Source organism: Patiria miniata, unplaced genomic scaffold, assembly GCF_015706575.1.
Source record: "Patiria miniata isolate m_02_andy unplaced genomic scaffold, ASM1570657v1 HiC_scaffold_22, whole genome shotgun sequence".
Lineage (NCBI taxonomy): Eukaryota > Metazoa > Echinodermata > Asteroidea > Valvatida > Asterinidae > Patiria > Patiria miniata.
The window spans coordinates 18,527,624-18,548,091 of record NW_024037061.1 but is presented as its reverse complement, the minus strand read 5'-3'; the positions used below and the strand labels follow the sequence as shown (position 1 = coordinate 18,548,091).

Genomic DNA, 20,468 nt, shown 5'->3' with positions numbered 1-20,468 from the left:
GTGCTATTTTGGTCTTTTCTTAACTACAGGCCTTACTCTGCAATCAAAATGAACTAAAACATGCGTACACAATGTACATGTACATGCATGAAAAGCAACTGACATCACAAGTTTTGCTTTCTGGCATAATTGCATGAAATAAACTATCGTCTGCTGTGATGTGGGATATGTGGGTTTTTTTCACCCTCAAGGATGCAGGTTTCTGGGTTTCAATGTTTCTCTAGACTTGCATCTACGAGAAAAAAAAATGTCAAACGTAATTTCCAATTAACATATAGGACAAAGAAGCAACGATTATATAAATATATATCCACGGAATAAACAAATGAAGGGAACGCAAAAAAGGTGAGAAAACAAGACATGAAAGGACGACAGAATTCAAGGGGGAAAAAAGTAACAATACCAAATTGTTTAAATAAAGTGATGAGATAATATTGAGATTAAGTAATTACATCTCATAATCAGCTATTAAAAGAAATAATAACACCAGTCTTTAGTTCATTAGCTTATAGAAACAAATATGGAATATAATTAATTTTTGGAGTACAGTGATAAGAAAATTAAAAGGCACGCTAAAAACAAAAACAAAAGAGTTAAAGGCGAAAATGTAAATTAGGGAAGGAAGGAAAATGGTAAGTGAAAACATCTGACAAAAAACTCTGAAATAATGCTCTGAATCCTGCCTTACAGAGTTGAGAATAAGTGCAGATGTTCAAACAAGAAGTAACCTACATTAGGGACTACAATTAATTGAAAACATCAAAATATCTAGATGTCTACTGCAGACATGGGCCATAATTCTGATGTCATACACACATCATATAGGCCTACAACTTTTTCTCCAGTAAAATAAAACTTTCAGAGAAATTTGAAACAAGCATTTTACTATTGTATTTATAGTGGCATGTCTCCTGTAGTTGTCTATTATCTATGTACAATAGTATTCAAGAACAAACACTATTTGAATAGTAACAAAATGCTTATGAAAGTCCTAAACAGACTCATGATGTGGTACACGGTACCCTGTGGAGACATGTGCATAATAGGAAACAAAAGATTGTACGTCTCCACAGGGCAATTTCTATAGATGAATACGTCTCCACAAAGTTATCACGAAATAGATATATGAATTTTAATCAAAAACTACGAATTTCCAAGGTGTGTTGATCTGTCGCATATTGAAGTATTTTATGTAAGGGATATTAAGTCCGAATTTCAGCCCGGGAAATTATAACTCTGGTTAAAATAGGAACAGTTTGAAACTATACACTTTCAAACTCTAACATTTTAGTTTACACGAGAACAAGGTCTCCACAAGGATACAAATTCCAGTATGGGTGTTTTTCTTCTGTTTAGGCCATTTGGTTAAATATCCAAGACTTGTTTATTCAAGTTCTGCATCCATGGTTATTCACATCATCTCAAGATGTGGCAAAGATATCAAGTGTACTGGCCCGTGGATGCTGTAACAAGATGGTACAGGATTTACAACAAAAGGTCTTATAGACTTGGGTACACCAAAACAGAACGATCACATGTACCCAGGTGATGGTGTTAACAGACACATCCCAATTAGGAAAAAAGTGGGAGGGCAGAGGTCATGGCAGGGTTCATGAACAGAGTGTTAAGGAGTGGTTAACACCATGTGTGTGAACTCCGCTTAGCTGGGTTTCACACTACTATGAATATAACCTCTAGTTATATGACACATGCACCTTTAAGTATCCAGATGGCACCTAGGCTGTCATTGAACAGTTTAAGTGTAACTACTTTCCAGGAAGAAAATACAAAAGAGCTTGAAAATCAAGGCCACAACTGCAGCTGATGTGCAGTATATAAATCCACCAATTCAAGAAAATGAAGAAAAAAATCCTAGTGCATCCTGACTGTGATACCTATTTCAAGACTCTGTTTGTCAGTTATAATGCTGGTTTTTTTTTAATTCACATCTTTGAACCCCTAGGACTTTATATTTTCTTTCAATATTGTGAAAGTAGGTTTCCAGAAACTGGGAGTTATACACCTACACTTGTATTTATATGTAACTCTAAGGCAGATTTTTCTTTGTGTGGAATTGCACAAACTATTTGAAAAATACAATCTTGTAGACTTGTGAGAAGTGTTTGAGAAAAAAGTGGACTGTTTGTGAAAATATAACTTTTTTTTTACAATTTCGGAAAAAAAATCCTCCTAACATGGAATTTTTTTTTTAAGTTACCTGCAAAACAAGATGGGGAAAAGGTTCCTGGGGGGGGGGGGGGGGGGATTTGGATTTAACTTGTCTCTAATAAGCTCAAGATGTACAATATTAGTTTAAAACATGTAAACATTACGTCGTACAATCAAACAGTGTTTTTGTGTCATCCAACTGCTTAGTACCACAAAACAAACCGTATATTTTTATCCAAGCTGATTGACAAAATTTAACATTAAAGTTTATCACAGATTATTAGAAGTGTTTGTACTCGAAAAATATTAAGTAGTAAACTTTTAGTTGAACCTTTTGGGGAACAAACGGTGCACGGTGTTATATGAAACCACTCAAGTGAAATATTAGACACACACACAACATGGCTAATTTTGGCAGCTGGCTCCAATTTTTCAAAGCTGCCAAGCTTTCACAGTGAATCGTGTTCATCGACAGACACAAATCTAGAAAACATAAACTGGTGTTTAACAAGTTCAGTGAAAAACACTATAGTTTTCCAACTTTGCCTGTTTAGTGGGTAAATATGCTTTGCATACTTTTTACTTTTAAATATAGTTATTTCAACATCAAATACCATATACGAGTTACTACTTAGTGTTGTGCCACTTTAGAACAAACAGACACAAACTTTCAGCGAAGGGACTCATGGTTTATGAGGTTTAATTTACAACAGACAATTTAAAATTCTTAGCCGAGTGGAATGAACATACAATTATTGCCTGGCAGCGCTGATGAAATTGGGTCCAGTGCAACGTTGGGGTCAAGCACCTATGGGGGGGGGGGAATTACCAATTGGTATGGTGTCCTCATTGTTAGTACTTTTAGACAGTGGGTTCCAGATCCACACTCAACTAAAATGTAGTCAAAGCAACTCAAGTAAACAAATTAATTTTGTTCCAGACAAGCCAACTTTTGACATTTCGCAACTCGTACCAATTTTCCATCGATTTCAATTTAGAGCAATTATGAATTGTTGCATCAGTACATCATTTGTGTGTAGTTGCCCCTAATTGGTTTAAATTCTAACTTAATTCTAATATTCAGGATGTTTCAGTTGGGGTCACTTGTTAATAATGCAGTGGCCCAATTCTCTGTCTATTGTTCGTCTATTTTGTTCATCAAGATTTTGTTTTGGAAAACCTTCTCAGCATCAGCCCTGAGTTGGCCCTCTTATGACACTTTAACTGATAGTGTGGCAAACTCTTCAAAACCATAACGTCCAGATGGTGATTCATTTTATGAGCATGACAACATTTTGTGGTTCATAACAAGCTGTTTACTGTTAGGCTGCTATGGCTGGCCGATTCTGAAAAGTTCTACTCGCTGATACTTGGTGATGCCTTAGCCATGTTTTTTGGTGGCCAGGTTTGATATTAATTTTGTTTATTCGAAATGGGAAGGGGATTTAGAAGGAAGTGGTTTTAACAGCGGAACTCCACCTCCTTCCACCCACAAACAAAATTTGGCTGTAAACTTTACACCGGAAATGGAGAAGGGTCCACCTCAAGAATTTTGGGCTCCGGGCCTTCTGTGTAAAAGAAGATCCCTTAACTTTTTCTCATGCATAAAACTACGCAGTGTGCACAGAAAAAAAGGTTCCAACTCCAACATCCTAGATGTTTCTTCCACAGATGCATTTAAAACAAGTTAGAGTTTCACCCTGCCGTCTTTCTCTCAGGTATTCAATTCAATGCCATTGTGGTTATGGGCTTTTTGATGCTTGGATTGCTAGATGCCAGTTGTTTAAAAGTCATGTCAGGGTGTTGTCATATTAAAAGCTGCTCTCCCATTGCCTTCTTTTTTTTTTTAAGTTTAAATTCACTTCCCAAATAGATTATCTTTAAATGACTTAGTCCTTTTTAACGACACAAAAATTATTCAGTTTTGAATAAAATACCAAACCACAAATCCCTCCATATTCACTTATGAAATAAGTTACATTACAAATTTGATTTGTTTGCAGCCTGACAATATTTCAGCTGGATATTTTTGTGTGTGAGAGATGTTAAAGGTAAAGTACATCATTAATTGTTTTTTGGGGCATTTTAATTCCTTTGATGCAACAAAAATGCTCAAAATCTAAAGGAGGGTCCTTAACAACTAACCTGATGAAGTTTTAGCTCAGTGAATGCTTTACATTCCAAGAAAACAATATTCTGGGATCTTGATTTCAATTCAAAAGTTGCCAAGTAATGTTTTGAATTGCGCCCAAAATCAGCATCCGGGCCAGGTTCTCATTCAGCCGATTGCAGCTACACGATGTCACGCACTGAACCGACAAAATATAGCAACCGAGCACGCCTGTGCGTCGTGTCAAATGAAATTACCTTACTGTTTTCTTCAAAATGACAGCAGGCCAGAAAAAATAATTTCACAAGGAGTTTCGTGCCATTACTATCTTTAAACAAAGTATGCTTTTTAACAATGATTTTGTCAGTTACTTTTTGGATAGCTGCAATGATATACTCTACCTTTAATGCAATACAATATAAAACTTTTATTTGATAGGGTTGTAGATACTCTGAATACTTTTGTGGCTAAGAAAAAAGAATAGAGAAAAAAAATTGAATTTATTGAAGAGGACGGACAGAGAGCAACTTTCATACAATCCCCTTTCGTATCACACCAACATCTAAGACACCATACCACTTGGGACTTGGCCAATTAGAGACAAACTTGTGAGGACACGCCCCTTTTCTAAGCCCCTCCCCCACCCCTCCCCAGCACACTGGGCCTTACTTTCTTCTTTTGATGGCATTTGGAAGGATGGCTGGTCCCATCAGCCAGGCTGGAAAGGAATTCAGTGACTCGGCAAAAAAGGCGCAACACCTGTCTATGGGTTCGCTGTGAAATGAGAAACAATATACCTAATTGTTTAAGAAAAAAAAAGAAAAGGGGACAATCAACTCAGTCAACATTTTGAAGAATGATGTAGGTTGAATGTGGAACATTGTTTAGGCCATGTGTAGAATTTCACACTAATAGTGGTGAAAATGCAAAATACAAAAAACACCAATCTCGGGTGGATTCTTCCAGTTCAAAGTGTTACAACTTCATTTCACAACAAAACTGAAATAAAAGTAGAAAATAAACCTCAGCCACATTTTATTGTGCCAAAAACGTTAACACTTTTTCAGACGAAGATTTCTTGGAATTGGGGAGACAAGTTAAAATTTATTTGAAGAAATTCCCAAACTACAGTATCTTTGTGGTATATGGTGAAAATGGAGCTTAAAATAAAGCCTAAGTTAAGAAATGGCAAAGGTTTAAAGAAAGATGGTCATAAACCAGTTTATGCACACGCAAGTCTATGAGATTATGGTCAACACAATAGCACTGCATACACAAATAATTGCAATAATTGTAATTAGGTCTACACGACTGCCATAAGCCCTTTTCCCACTAGACAAATCTCAGGGTTGACGCAGGGTTGACGCAGGGTTGAAACCATGCATCGTTTCACACTTACAGAATTTCCACCCTACGTCAACCCTGCGTCAAACCTGAGATTGATTTTGCCCCGGGTTGAACTCAACCCTGCTCCAGACCAGGGTTGAGATTTTCAACCAGGGTTGAAATTCTTGCCAGGGTTCAAAAACAGTAGTAACTGAGCATGATCAGCTCGATTTGCATGAAACGAGTGTGAAACTATGCAGGGTTGAACGTGGGGTTGAAAAATCGAAAAATCAACACGGGATGACACTGGGTTTGCCCACAACCGGGTTGACAGGCTCTAGCATGAAAAGGGCTTTAGATGTGGACAATCTAGTTTGTGACAAAAATTCTGTAAATAGCCGCTGTTTCTTACTTTGAGCTTTATTTTCAACGTCATTTTCACCATTTACCACCAAGATCTTGTACTTCAAGAATATCTTAAAACAATTTCAACACGTCTCTTCAATTTTGAGAAATCTGCCTCTGATAAAGTGTAAACATTTTTGACCACCCTGTACAGTTCAATGGTAATGCTCACACAAGTGTTTTCCTGATCCCTTGTAATTTTTTTTTTCCATTGCAATGCACTTCAGTGTGTGTGCAAAGTGACAGTTCAATTGGCGATCACTGTTGTCAGCATCTGATTCCAGACGATCTTTGCCAGTTATCTGCAAAGGTGCCTATCCCATCAGCAATGTACTGAGAGTTTTTTCCGTTTCGATCCCACAAAAAAAAATTTGCTGAGTCTGCATTTTGAGACATGCATTTCTTACAGAAATAATGATCTTTTTTTTCTGGTAGCAAATGGGGATGGTATAGATTAAAGTAACCAAAACCTCACCACGTTCTAAATTGAATTAAAAAGTTGCTCTACCCCCCCCCCCCCCCCAATATGGACTTGGCAGAATAAGGATGATATACCTGTATCATGGATAAAATGCAGGGTACATGCATGATATGCGATGTTCAGTACAAAGTTTAGATTTAATTGTCGGCTGTTGGAGATCTGTCAGTCACATGGCGTAATTACAATGCATACAGGCTTCAAATACAAACACAGACCATGTTACATGACAGTCTCGCTACACTAAAAAATGAATACAAGAAATATGTTGAAACCAGATGTGATTTATGTGAAATAGCATGCATACGATGACAGCTTGATAGGACGTATTCGAGACTAAAGAGAAACATACATTCTGAATGGTGAAGTGAATTAGAAATGCCCACATTCCATTTAGCAATCAAACTCTGGATTTCATTCCACTTAATCAAAGTGACAGTATTGCAGTGTTGTAGTCGAGTCTATCACAAGTCCTAGAAGTCTTTTCGCAAGTTCATAAGTATAGTCATTAAGTAACGGGATGAACAGTGACAAAGGAACGCCTTTGTAACAGTTCATTTGAATAACTAGTGACTTGACGTGAGACTGATGGACTTGTGATGGACTTGCAGGGACTTGCGGGGACTTGCAGGGACTTGCAGGGACTTGCGGGGACTTGCAGGGACTTGCGGGGACTTGCAGGGAATTGCGGGGACTTGCAGGGAATTGCGGGGACTTGCAGGAAATTGCGGGGACTTGCAGGGACTTTCAGGGACTTGCAGGGACTTGTGATGGACTTGTATGGACTTGCGGGGACTTGCAGGGACTTGCGGGGACTTGCGGGGACTTTCAAGGACTTGCACTGACTTACGGGGACTTGTGGGGACTTGCACAGACTTGCGGGGACTTGTGGGGACTTGCGGGGACTTGTGGGGGACTTGTAATGGGTCACAAGTCAGTCACAAGCCATCTAGATCTGGTCACAAGTGAACCCATGGGCTGTTCAAAAGAACCATGCCAAAACCTTCTTTTTTTTATTGTTCGTTCCCTGCTACTAATCACTGGATCCGTGAATTGCCTGATTTATTTGGGGTGTACTTTTGATCCATCACAGTAACGCGACAACAATATTGCAAGACTAATCATGACTGTATTGAATGTGAAAACATCAGACTATGCTCAAAATAAAAACATAAACACATTTTTCCCCCCAAGATTCCCGCCCCTTGATTTCCAAACTGAACAGCCCATATCAAAGATCAGTTGTGAATGTGGGACTGTAAACAAGGCGGGTCACAAAATTATGAACACTGTTGAAAGCATTAGCCGAAAGGTTCCCCCGGGGTCAGGATTTCCCCTGGGGTCATGGAGACACCTGGGAAAATAGACAAGAGTTTATTACAGCCCCGGCTACAACATGTTGATAGACTTAAACAGCTGTCCATATTCTGCACATGACGGTGGCTGACTATAGAATCTTGAACAGTGCAACGAATACCAAGAACTAACAATTTATTTTCAGTAAATAGAAGGTACCTTTTGGGACTTGAGTTACAGAGCTCGTATCAGGAGCTTGTGATACCATCACGGTGTCTTTATCAACTTTATTTTAACTTGATGCTGTCTTTCAATTCTGAGCACTCAGGCTAGCTTTTGTGCACTTTTTCGTTATTGTCAATACTTTCTCTTTAATGTCCAAAAATTAAGTCAAGATGGTTTGTAAATTACCATGCAAGATGTATGGTAAAAAAAATCATTCATAGTCTGATAATATTGGTGCATGAATATTTCAAAAGATTTTGGTGTTTTTTTAATGCATGAATATTCCATGAGGGATGTTTATTCCATATCTTCAAAATCCAACTTTAATAACTGAGCTTCCCACCCTTGCAATTGTCCAAAGTATTCAATTTACAACTGAACAAATCACTTTGCACCCAAAAGTGCATGCCCTGCAAGTTTACATTCCAAATTCTAAACAAACAAAATTGTAACAAAATTCTGCAAATAAGCAGATTGAAGTTAATATTTCATGACATTTTATATGACACAGTGAAAGTGAAACTTGATTTCCGGTGAGCAGCTGCATCTTGCGGTTCATTCAATCAATGGTAAAAAATTCACATTTCGAAGGTGTGCCTTAAAAAAATATGATACCGTCTATACTTTATTGGTACGTAAAACCTCTGCAGGGGAAAAAATACTGATTTAATCTTGCCGTTTTAAGAATTTGATTGAAAATCTACGAAACACATGCTGTGAGAGCAAGAAGCAGGGATTACTGAGTGACTGATTGTTCCTGGTACGGTGTAAGCTTCCTCTTGACATAAGTACGGCACACATTCTACGAAGAGGCAATTAATGCAATTTTGGCTTCGGCCCAAACTTCTAGAACACCGTGTCATTTCCACGGTGTGCCTTAAAAGAAATTTGAGACTGCATGTCCATAGTTTATATTGGTAGATTTCCACTGGGCAGCTGAGTCTTGCGGTACATTCGATAAATGGTAAAAATTTCCCATTTCCAAGTTGTGCCTTAAAGAAAAATACATGACACTGTCTATATAGTTTATTGATACGTAAAACATCTGCAGGAAAAAAATACTGAAGTAATCTTGCCGTTTGAAGAATTTTATTGAAAATCTACTAAACACATGCTGTTAGAGCAACAAGCAGAGATTACTGATTGTTCCTGGTACGGCATGTATGGTCTCACTCGTTAAGCTTCCACTTGACATCATATGAATTCTATGAAGAGGAAATTAATGCAATTTTGGTTTCAGACCAAAATTCTGGTAAACAGTGTCATTTTTGTCTAATGTAACCAATAGAAGTTACCAGGTTGGTACCGTATGTTGTTTCTGGGGTCCGATGCAACTTATCGGATCCTGTTGTTAAAAACCAAATTCACCGAACCAATTACCGTCCAAAGGCTTCACAATATTGTCCGGTTATGATGTAGCAATATTCTTCAAACTACAACCTATGAGGAAATACCTTTTGAAAAATATATTACTCTTTACCCGATTCAGCATCTCATTTTGATATCACATGCACAATATTCTGAGAATTTAAACAAATACATCCTTATCCTGTTTATTGACACAAACTGTTGGACATGTTTGCAATGTGTTTTGTTTAAACCTGTGCAAAGGTTTCATTACTGTAGTTTTGGCATACTTTGTGGAATGTGACTCTTGAGTGTAACTGAATCTCAGCAATAGTTTGGAAAGAATTTCATACATTTGTATGACATTGCATTCTTCCAGGAAATAAAGATTATAGCCATTAAGAGTCATACTCATATGAAGCCCGGAAAGGGACAGAGTGGAAACGTTTTTTTGTAATTTGCTAATTCGTTCCCACGAATTGCTAACTCGTTCCCACGAATTACTAATTCGTTCGCACGAATTGCTAACTCGTTCGCACAAATTGCTATTTCGTTCGCACGAATTACCAACTCGTTCCCACGAATTACTAACACGTTCCCGGATCCCACAAAATAGCAATTCGTGCGAACGATTTGGCAATTCGTTGGAATGAATAAGCAATTCGTGCGAACGAGTTAGCAATTCGTGCGAACGAATTAGTAATTCGTCGGAACGAGTTAGCAATTTGGAACGAATTAGCGAATTACAAAAAAAATTTCCACCCTGTCCCTTCCTGGGCTTCATATACTCAGAAACTCATGATTTGTATATATGTACAGCTGGAAAGGGATCTGAATTTTTTAAATGGGTGTCATACGCTTTCATTCTCTTATTTTGATTCTTTTGGTGGTGAAAACAAAAGTGCCCAGGCACTGTAGCTCGAAAGCCTGAAAATCCCAGAGAGAGCTGTTCCAGCGCTAGAGGTGGGGGATCCATACTTGTTCATAGACTATGATATTAGCTGTTCAATCGGTTTTGTGGAATCAAAAAAGTTCTAGGGCTACTCCAAAAGTCTCCAAAACTTGGTAACAACAGAAAACTGCACCCTGATGTGGTCTCTGCCAAAGCATGTGAGGCAAATCCAATCTACATGTTGAAAAGGTCACACAGATGGAAAGTATACGACTGGTGGGAATTATAAGTACAGCTGCGCCAACCTCAAGTTTCTCTCAACAAATCATAATCAAAATGCAGGTTAGATTGGTTACACTTTGACAAACTATGCAACTTAACAGCTTTGTAAGTTGGTATATGGTGGTTGACAGGGGTCGTGTTGAACCTACAGGGGACAGAAGACCTAGGAATGCAACATGTTTGCTTATGCCGGCCATAACCTGCCCCACCATTTCATGGTGCTATGCTATTTTGTGCTGCTCCACTGTCAATACTAAGATAAATAGGGCTCAAAAGAGCTCCATACTACCTACTTTTACAATGTAATTTTCAGAGAATCCTGCAGGAAATCTTAGTTTTACAGGATATGATACGTGTGTCCTAAGTTTCTTTATGCAAAACTTATTATGACACAAAACTGAGACAAAAGAGGCGATCAGCTAACGTTTTGGATCCTATAACCTAGGATCCCACAGGAATATGTAAAGGTGGCGAAAACAGTTTAAATCCTGGAACATCCTGTAAGTCTTTTTTTGGTCAAGATTATGAAACTCAACCATCGCATAAAAAAGTCAGAATACGTTTAATGACTGGATGCTGTTTTAAAATTGTCCTATATGTCAATGTTTTTTTTGTCTATTTATGTATATGTGAGTATATTTGTTTACTGTTTGTATTTTACCTGTTACCTTTAAATAGTGATTTTTTTTCGCTTTTGGGAAATCCTCGGGCCTGTTTGTTTTTAATGTTTCCATCTTGTTTGCCCGATAATAAATAAATAAATAGAGAAACTACTCAACCGGCATAAGGATGTGCCCTGCAGCAGGCTAGTTTGAGTACAAGTTAGCTCTCCAGTGATAAAATATAGCTCCATTTTCCATCATTAAACATATTGAAAGCTAATTAGCTCAGGGTTCCCAGTACTTTTTGAAAACAAAATTCCCTGAGTTTCCCCTGATATGGCACTGAGAAATTTCCATATTTTCATTTTAAAGAGGTTGCTTGGAAGTCATACGGTGGTTGCAGCAAAGCAACTAAGATACTGATAATACACAGGCAACTTGTCGACAAGCGACGGCCTCCTTTCTCCCCTTATAGCCATCCTTTCCTCACCACAGCAACAGAGATGCATATACGCCAAACTGGCAAAAACCTTTACCTGTTGGGTCTAATTCCCCGAGTTTTCCCTAATTCCTGTTTTTTTCCACAGGCTTCCTGAGTTTTCCCTGACTGAAAAAATGGAAACTAACTTTCAAAGTTATCAATGAAGGGCTGAGAACCCGAACTTTAGCTTGTGGTCGATTTGACGACAGAACAAAAAATGATATGAGTTGTACTCACGCCTCCACAGAGCTCAAAGTCATCGCCGAAGTCAAATTTACACTGATCATCCATGTTGTACCATTCGCCTGGGTATCCATCCACCTCAGGCAGCCCACTCTCAAACGGGTCGTCTTCAAGACAATCATAGTTCCTGCATCATGCCAAGGACACATCCAGGAGAGTTAGCTATGGTGTCTCCAAGTTTCTCTCTCCGTGCTCTTAAACACATTTAATTTTTTTTTCTAAAACAATTTTCATTCTTTTTGCATGTTTCATTTGACCCAAATTACTTTTTGGGGGCATTTAGGAGTCAACAACCCTCTGTAAAGCAGCTTTTATTTTGGCCATTGCCTTTGCACATTTTACATGCAAAAAGATCTGCCTGCAAATAATAGTAATAATAATTATAATAATTACCTTGGATTAGACATCTGGGAGACATTGCCATAGACTTGTGCACAACATTTTTCAAACTGAAATGTGCCCTAACCCAAATCCTTTTTTCACGAATTTCAATATTTTTACTAATTAGACCACGAGCAACAAATATAACCTAATTGCGACAATAAACTTTTGCCTCTAAGGGGGGGGGGGGGGGGCTGTGACATTAGGGACACATAAATATGTCTCCCTAATGACCAGTGTCTCCCTCAATTTGAAAGAATGATGATAACGTGTCTCCTTAATAGTACACTTAGTCGTATAATACTAATGATAATAATATAGAAAATTTATAATGCGCCGCGGCCAGATCCACCTTAATTGAAATTTGTAACATAATGATTCCGAAACGTAATGAAAGTGGATTTTTCCGTCGGCCTCAAATAATTTGAAATTTGTAAACTTATTTTTCCATGTCTCATTCGATAATGAATAGCAGATTGAAATTCGAAAATTAGCACAATTGCAGTAAGTCTAATTCGACAGCCAACCAAATCACAAACTAATTACCTCAAGTATCGATTGAGTTCTTCAATGCTGCAGTCCGACCAGAAATGGTCGGTGTAAGTAGAGATCACGACAGGCGCCATGATGGATCCTTGATATGGCTCAACCGTACAATCGTTGCCGGCGCCATCATGTTCCATACCAAATCTATGAAAGTAAAGGCAAACAACAGTTGTTTTTTTTATTGTGATAGTTAAAGGTGTGTTGAAAATATCACTTTGACTAAAATGAGGAGTTTTTTATTTATATTTGCTAACTCCGTGCTCTTCAACAAGATGAAAACATTTTCTAACAAACTTTCAATTTGTACACTTTTTATATTCTAAATTGTTTTTTTACCCTCTATTTTTTGGCATTTTCAACCCTCTAAAAAGGCTTTTATTTGGGTTGCTTTTGCACCTCTACAGCAAAAAAAATTTATTAGTGATATTTTTGAAGAATTTTTAAATAACAAAACATCGGCTGACTTTTTTTCTCATTCAAAAGTAAATCACTTTTGCATAGCTGGATATACAGCAATTCAAAAATCTATTTTTGGGGACGGAAGCTCGAAAAACAGCATAGGGAGGGCAATTTTTGATACTGTGCTTACCAATATTCAATGATAAATGCAAGAACAAAATTTACAATTTGGTTTAATACTTACACATGACCTGCCTCATGAGCCATTACAAAAGAGGACAACAGTCCTTCATCCCTGACTAGGGCACAACTTCTCGTCATGGCACACATACCGGTCACTGGAGCATAACCTATTTGAGGGGGGAAAAAGTTGTTGCAAGTTGCAGGATATCAACGGGAAAAAAAAAGGCTAGATAGCAATTGATAATAGCATTTGTGGTGATGAAGATGATCGATGCAATGACTAGCATCCCTTTTGACAGCCCATGTTGGATTGGACCTGGTTCTATTCACGTTGGATCCATTATGATTTGGACACAGGTAGGCAAGAGACATCCATTATTAAGTGAAAAGGCCTATTGATCAAAATTTACCACAAATACTCTATAGAGAACAATGACATGTGGAAAACAGAGAACTAGCTACTTTAGTAAAAATGTTTCAGAGCTAACCTGCTGGACCAAAGTTCAGTCGGGTGACGAAGGCGGCCAAATCGTGGTGGTTTGGTTGTGTATCGTCGCGAACTGTCTGTGTCGTGGCCCATCGACACACATTGGACAAACTCGCCTGGGCTTGGTTTTCTACAACCTAGTCACAAAGACCTTTTTTTTTAGCAAGTAAAATTTGATGCAATTTTTTTCAGTGGTTAGATGACTTGTATATGTCAATCTGCGTCATTGGTCGTAGTCATCACATCTTTTGTTGGTCCAAGGTTGAGTACATTGTAATTCTGGTCATTAGAAAGGGAGCATTGTGTCGTTGCTAAGATTTTGTTTTGATTAGGTGTGGCAGAAAGCTTGACAGCTCAGCACAGATTGCCGCGCTAGAAATTTAGTGCCCTGCAGCTGATTCTGCCTAGATGGTGCAATTTCAGATATTATTGCCATCCGATTTTGTGTCAATTTCCTATTTTGGGAGACCTTGGTTCTCCAACATTTTCTGCTTGTGAGGGGCATATGGAGAGATCACATTCCATTTTTGTAGTACAAGTCAGATTTTGATTTGTCCGTTTTCTCGTCTTCGCTTGTGTTTTGTAAACAACATGAGCTTTCCCCTTCCGCAAATTAATTCTCTCGAGGTAATTCTGACATTTTGCAAGAGGTCCTGGGTTCAATTCCCGGACAAGCCCCCAAAATGTCAGAATGACCCGAGAGAATTAATTTACAGAAGGGGAAAGATTCGGAGGGATATGACAGAGTAAAGGTACAAAGATTAGGAGATGTTATAAAGTCAGTCCAATGTCACGACAAGTCATCAGAAGTCATAACTCATCAAGTCTCAAGTCAATGTGACTAGCTATTCAAACGACCTCTAACAGAGGGCGCTGTACACCCCCTGTGCTTGTGGCCTGGCTTGTGAAATAACTTTCTGACTGACTTGTGCGTGACTGATGAATAAGCCATTTGCGAATTAAATTCGAGTAACATCTGGTACCCTGACTTGCTGGAATGCTTGGCACATTTTAATTTTCAATTCTCCAGACCAAATTAAAGACTGTTGCTATATCACGAAATTCGGAGCAAGCCTTACGCTAGCAACCCCAGGTCCGGAATGGTCTGGTGTCTTTGCGCCATTCTCATCCATTGTGACCTATGCATTGATGCTGAGCGTCTCTTACGCAACTATGCAAGAGCTTGCCCTCAATAATGTGATATAGCAACAGTGTCTTTGGTCTGAAGTTTTCAAAGTTAACATGTGCCAAGCATTATGAGCAAGTCAGCCAGTGTACCAGATGTTATTCAAATTTAACTCGCAAAGGGTATAGGTTATTCGCAAATGGCTTATTAGTTATGAGTGACTTAAGATTTGTGACTTACTTGATAATTGTCAATGTCAAAATTAAAGCCTATTTTGAGATTCTATATCTTGTTTTAAAATAAATAAGAATGTTTTACAAACCAAATCATCATTGAGTAGAATGATTCTGGATGCTGAGAACTGGATTTCAAAGGGCATACTGTCATGCTGATAAGCAACATTCACCTATTTCAAAACACATTTCAGAAATGTATAAAGTGAAACAGAACAAACACCTTCTGCTTCATTTAATAAGGCCGAATAAAAAAAAACCCAATGTTTCTCGTCCGGGTTTTGAAAAAAAGGAGGAAGAGGGGCTATTTATTTTTAATTTTTTTCAAGATGGCCGCCATTTTAACATTTGCTGCAACCGTTGGTGTTTCCACTGTTCAAAGACACTTTTAAAATGAAAGAAGATTTATGTGGTGTACAAAGTGACCGACAGAGTCTATACTGAAAACTTTTACTCCCATATTTCGCAAGTATTTATTTTCCGATGAATTTGTGGACTTTTTCTGTGTTTTTTTACTGCATTTTTCAAAATTTTTTTTTTTTTTTAAATTCAGGCGGCCCCCAAAAGGAAGCGGGCGAGGACGAGAAACATGGTTTTTTTTATACTTTACCTAATACAACATATTTATAAAGTGCACATAAAGCCTGGTTCCAATATTGACGTTGAGCTGATGCAGACTATGCAGACTACGCAGACAGTACGCGGAACAGTCGGCAAAGTTGAACAACTTTGCCGATCGTCTGCGAGGTAGTTTGCGTCTGTCCGAGTTGTCGGCGACACTTCCGGATGAAATGTTTCTGTATGTCTGCGTTGCAGTTTGGGTCCTGTTTGCGTTTCACTGCGCATTTCTTACGTCGATACATGGAAACCAGGCAAATTAAAAGGTGGTCATTCGCCATCATTATTCCCTGCTTAGAAAGCATTACTAAATTTCAGTGGGATATGACTGTTCATGTACATGTTCATGTTCATGTGTCAAAAAGGTTATCTGTTCAATTCTTGGACTTTGAAGTATTTGCTGATTCAAAGTCACGTTTTCAAGTTCAGAACTTCTTCATTTTCTATTAAAAGTGGCTTTCTACCTCTTTGTTTCCCAAAACTTACGATATTCAACATGGTTAGCAAGTACGATGTCATGGCATCCACGCCGTGGAAACTCGTCATAGAATTATCGGCTGCCAGTAGTGTCTCCACAAAGTGAAGCTGGCCCTGGTCCCCAGCACGCCTTCTCTCACGGTGAGAATTAGTCTCCGCAGAGCCAGCGTCCTGTCGTCTCGTGGATCGGTTTTCCTCGGGGGTGTCATGATGCAGGTCCACTGTCACTGAAATTGTTGAAAACAGAGATGCATAGTCAAGATAAGCAATAACAACAGGCCACTATGGACAGTTGGCTGTGACTAAGAAGGCAACAAACAAAAAGTCGAATTACTCTTTTCTTATAAAAATTCAGCAAAGATGGAGTGAAAACGAATTGGACCGTACATATAGTTTTTTCACTCGATTCCTTCCATGAAATATACAAAATATTATTAGCATCAATAGATCAAAAGAGGTCTCCCTCCGCCCCCCCCCCCCCCTTAAGAATTTGCAAATGCCGGACAGTCAGTCACAGATCAGACAATGGGGCACTTTCTACTTCCCCTGAACCCCACACACAAATAAACAACTGAATTAAGGCCAACAAAAAAAATAAGTCGGTCTCTGGTCAGCGCGCGCATCGATTTTAATCATGCGCGTCGATCTTTTTTTTTTCAAAATGTTCCGCGGTAGCTCCAACAGCGCCCTCTATTTCCGCACCTCCTTAATTTTTTTTACCAAAGAGCACCAAGGAATGGGAAATTGCACCAAGGCAAATGATCGAAAGCACCAAGGCAAATTATGGAGGACACCAATGTACATGAGGACACCAAAAAAGCAAAATAGTACCTACCTTGTCTGTACAATCCAAGCTTGAAGAAAAAAAAAAAAAAAAAAAAGCCGCGTGGCCGCGTCAATTCCGGAACTTTGGTCTGACCAGAGACCGAATATTTTTTTTTTGGCCTAACCCTAACAGAACTCAACCCATCAAACCCCAACGGCACGTTTTGTTGGAATCCTCCAGAATCAAAGTCAGAAATATGTGTGTGCAGTTTCCCATAATTATGGTGTAATTGTTGGAATTTGCCAGGATGGGTATGGTTCCTAGTAAATCATGCTATGAATTAGGTTAATACAGAAATTGGTAACAATTAAAGGTAGACTGAAAGGTAGGACTTTCATCAAAGACTACAAAAAATAGGGGGGGGGGAAGCTATAGATTTTTTTGTTTATGAAGAAAGCAAGGGTTGTATTTTCCTAAACTGATCCTGGATGATCTTACAAGCTGTTTGTAGCTGGGTGGATTCCATCCTGAAGTCTCTAGGCCGGTACATGATGTGCAGATGTCCCTCTGATATGTTCACCTTTGACCTACCAACCACTGATTCCAGAGGTTCGATGACATACTCCTCATCGCCTGCTCGAATCAGGCCACTCTGTAAAATTGGACACAAAAAAACTTAATTCTGAAAAGAGGCACATTATTTTGTACAAATTGAATTTACAAACGATTTTCAACGATGGTGAGGGGGTGGGAAAGGGGGAGATGTGAGAGGGAAGGGGCTGGGGTTTCAACTCAGCACAGAATAAAAAAAAAATCATTGCGTGGGGTGGGGGCTGGGGGTTGCTTTTAGACATTGTCTCACATATGGAGCTGTTGGGTCTGGCAACCATCTGGCTAAAGATACAATAGCATTATTCATGGTCAAATATTTAGTAAGAGTGACTATACAGAACCACAATTTTTCAGGCCAGAAAACAACATCAACCAGTTCCTCGTCCAAGTCCGCTCCTTTAATTTGTTTTTTAATTTGTACATTTGCAAAATATTTTGCAAATAATTGTCAATATATTGCCTTATTTGTTTCCAACAAATTTGCAGCTTATTATGTAGAAAGAGTTACAGCTCCTTTGGACAAATGTTTGTATCAGCAAGAGTTAAGCAAATGAAAAAATACATCCGCCATCTTCAAAATCTCCGATGTTGAGGAAAAAAGGGCCCGCCTCCTTCCTTTCTTTTTCGCAGAAAGCCCAGGTGAGAAACATTTCATTATTTACTTCGTCTGAATAGTGTTACTGTTAATTAACATTTTATTTTTATTTGCAACAGTTGATTGTATTTTTGTGCTCAATTTTTATTTTACTATTTTGCCACACAATATTCAGGTAATCAGCCAAACATGTACCTCAGTGTTACTGTAAGTGGCGAGCAGCTTGACTGAGGGCAAGTACGTACCCCCTCCCCCAACTTTCTCTACCCCCCCCCCCCCCCCCCCCCCCCGATCAATGTCTGCACACAACCCCCCCCCCCCAATCCCCTTCCCCGACTCAGAATTTGAAAGGACCCCCAAAAAATCGTTTGGTTTTGAAACCCAGTGAGTGGCCCATCAAAATAAGGATCACCTAACCCTTGCAATTCAAGTTCCCCCATAATTATAATATGGCCCAAAAACTGTTGGCCTACACAAGTCATGTACCTTCCACAGCGCGGCGACGGGGCCATATCTCTCCTCAAGGCCTCGGCACCCCGGGCTAATCCCCAAACCCACCCAAAGAATTTAGAAAAGGGACCTTTTCGCTGTTTTGAAACATGGACCAAACCCATTGAGTGTCCCTTCATCAGAAAGGTTCCTATAAAAAAAATGACGTGCTCACCCACCCGGCCTCCGATACGGATCCTGCGAACTAGCTGCACACGTTTTGATTGTATAGCTAGAGCTAGCCCCATAAATGTGGCCTATTTACTGGACTGCCTCCGTAAACATAGGCCACACATCCACATGTACAAAAACGTGTCGCACTTTGCCAAATTTTGATTTTCACATTTAGGTTTAGTTTGTAGGGTTTTTTTGCTTTAGAAGCATACTCACCCTCTTAATAGGCTAATCAGAAAGTGCTGCCTTTTTTCACATGTCCATTTTTCGTGAAATTTCCAGATACATTTGCACACGTTTGCGTATCAAAATTTCAACATGAAATTTCACAAAAATCAGACATCTGAAAACGGCAGCACTTTCTGATTAGCCTATAAAGAGGGTGAGAATGCTTCTAAAGCAAAAAAAAAACCTACAAAGTAAGCCTAAATGTGAAAATCAAAATTTGGCAAAGTCGACACGTTTTTGTACATGTGGATGTGTGGCCTATGTTTACGGAGGCAGTCCAGTAAATAGGCCACATTTATGGGGCTAAGCTAGAGCTAGAGGAAGAAACTAGGTCCGGTGCCATGCGGCGGTGCCACACACGGCCACGTGACCAAAATTGGCAGGATTCTGATCAGGTCGGGAGTTTTCCGAATAGGTTTTTCATTGAAACTCAAAAATGTGATAGGTGCACAGTACACATGCCTTTTAAAGTTGCATTTCCCCGGCCCGCGCTATTTTCATCTCCCAAATTGATTCCTTTTCTAAATTGCTATTTTTCTAATTAATATAGCCATCGACCAAAAAAAATCGGCCCACGTGGGTTATCATTATTCCTACTTTACAAACTTCGAATTATTGGCGGCGCGACATTACGTTCTTACGGGATATGCTGGTTTCAAGGCAAGTGGATCAGTTTACGCCCAAATTATAAACCTTTAGTTTTTTAGAGGATTGAAGACGCCCAGAGAGGAGGTTTGGTTGTAGGAGGTTCAATTCTTTGGGTTAGAATTTCTGTTATATTCAACCAAAATATGTGGTAAAAAAGGACCAGATTTAATTTGGTCTTGTTATGAGTACTTATGACTACAACTTTTGGTTGAATTTAACAGAAATTCTAACCCAAACAATTGGTTATAGAACAACCCAATTTTGGGTAGTTGCAGTTTTCACCCTTTCTTGGGTAAAATTAACCCAGGCAATTTTTCAGTGTAAGTTCTACAGGAAGATCGCTTACATTCATACTACATCATGGGCCATGTCAAAACTCTTTCCGACTTTAATGTAAACCAATTCCAGTTACCAAATTTGAAGCTTAACTGAACAAAAATAATGCTTGCGCAGTATCGCCGCCAACACGCCCATAACTTGCAAGTTTATGCCCAAATGTCGCGCTCAAGATATTTGAGTTTCTTCGATAAATTTCTTGGCATTTCATCATGCGGTCAGCCGCCGGATCATCGAGGGTGATTCTACGGACCAACGTACACCTTCCCACGGTCTATATCTAATAGACGAATTTCAAATTGGCATCGAATACG

General features: G+C 38.9%; 1 protein-coding gene across 3 annotated transcripts in view; it reads right to left on the bottom strand.

The window, feature by feature from the left end:
- Positions 1-20,468, bottom strand: part of LOC119730405 (A disintegrin and metalloproteinase with thrombospondin motifs 3-like) — a 47,486-nt gene that overhangs the window by 19,377 nt on the left and 7,641 nt on the right. For 2 of the 3 annotated variants that reach the window (XM_038203280.1, XM_038203281.1), the window contains exons 4-11: positions 17,571-17,724; positions 16,316-16,533; positions 15,301-15,384; positions 13,854-13,989; positions 13,427-13,532; positions 12,784-12,927; positions 11,851-11,983; positions 4,949-5,053 (exon numbers count right to left, since the gene is read on the bottom strand). In XM_038203280.1, the coding sequence (XP_038059208.1) occupies positions 4,949-5,053; positions 11,851-11,983; positions 12,784-12,927; positions 13,427-13,532; positions 13,854-13,989; positions 15,301-15,384; positions 16,316-16,533; positions 17,571-17,724 (1,080 nt within the window). The remainder of the gene's footprint in view (positions 1-4,948; positions 5,054-11,850; positions 11,984-12,783; positions 12,928-13,426; positions 13,533-13,853; positions 13,990-15,300; positions 15,385-16,315; positions 16,534-17,570; positions 17,725-20,468) is intronic. The other variant, XM_038203282.1, reaches the window with a different exon arrangement.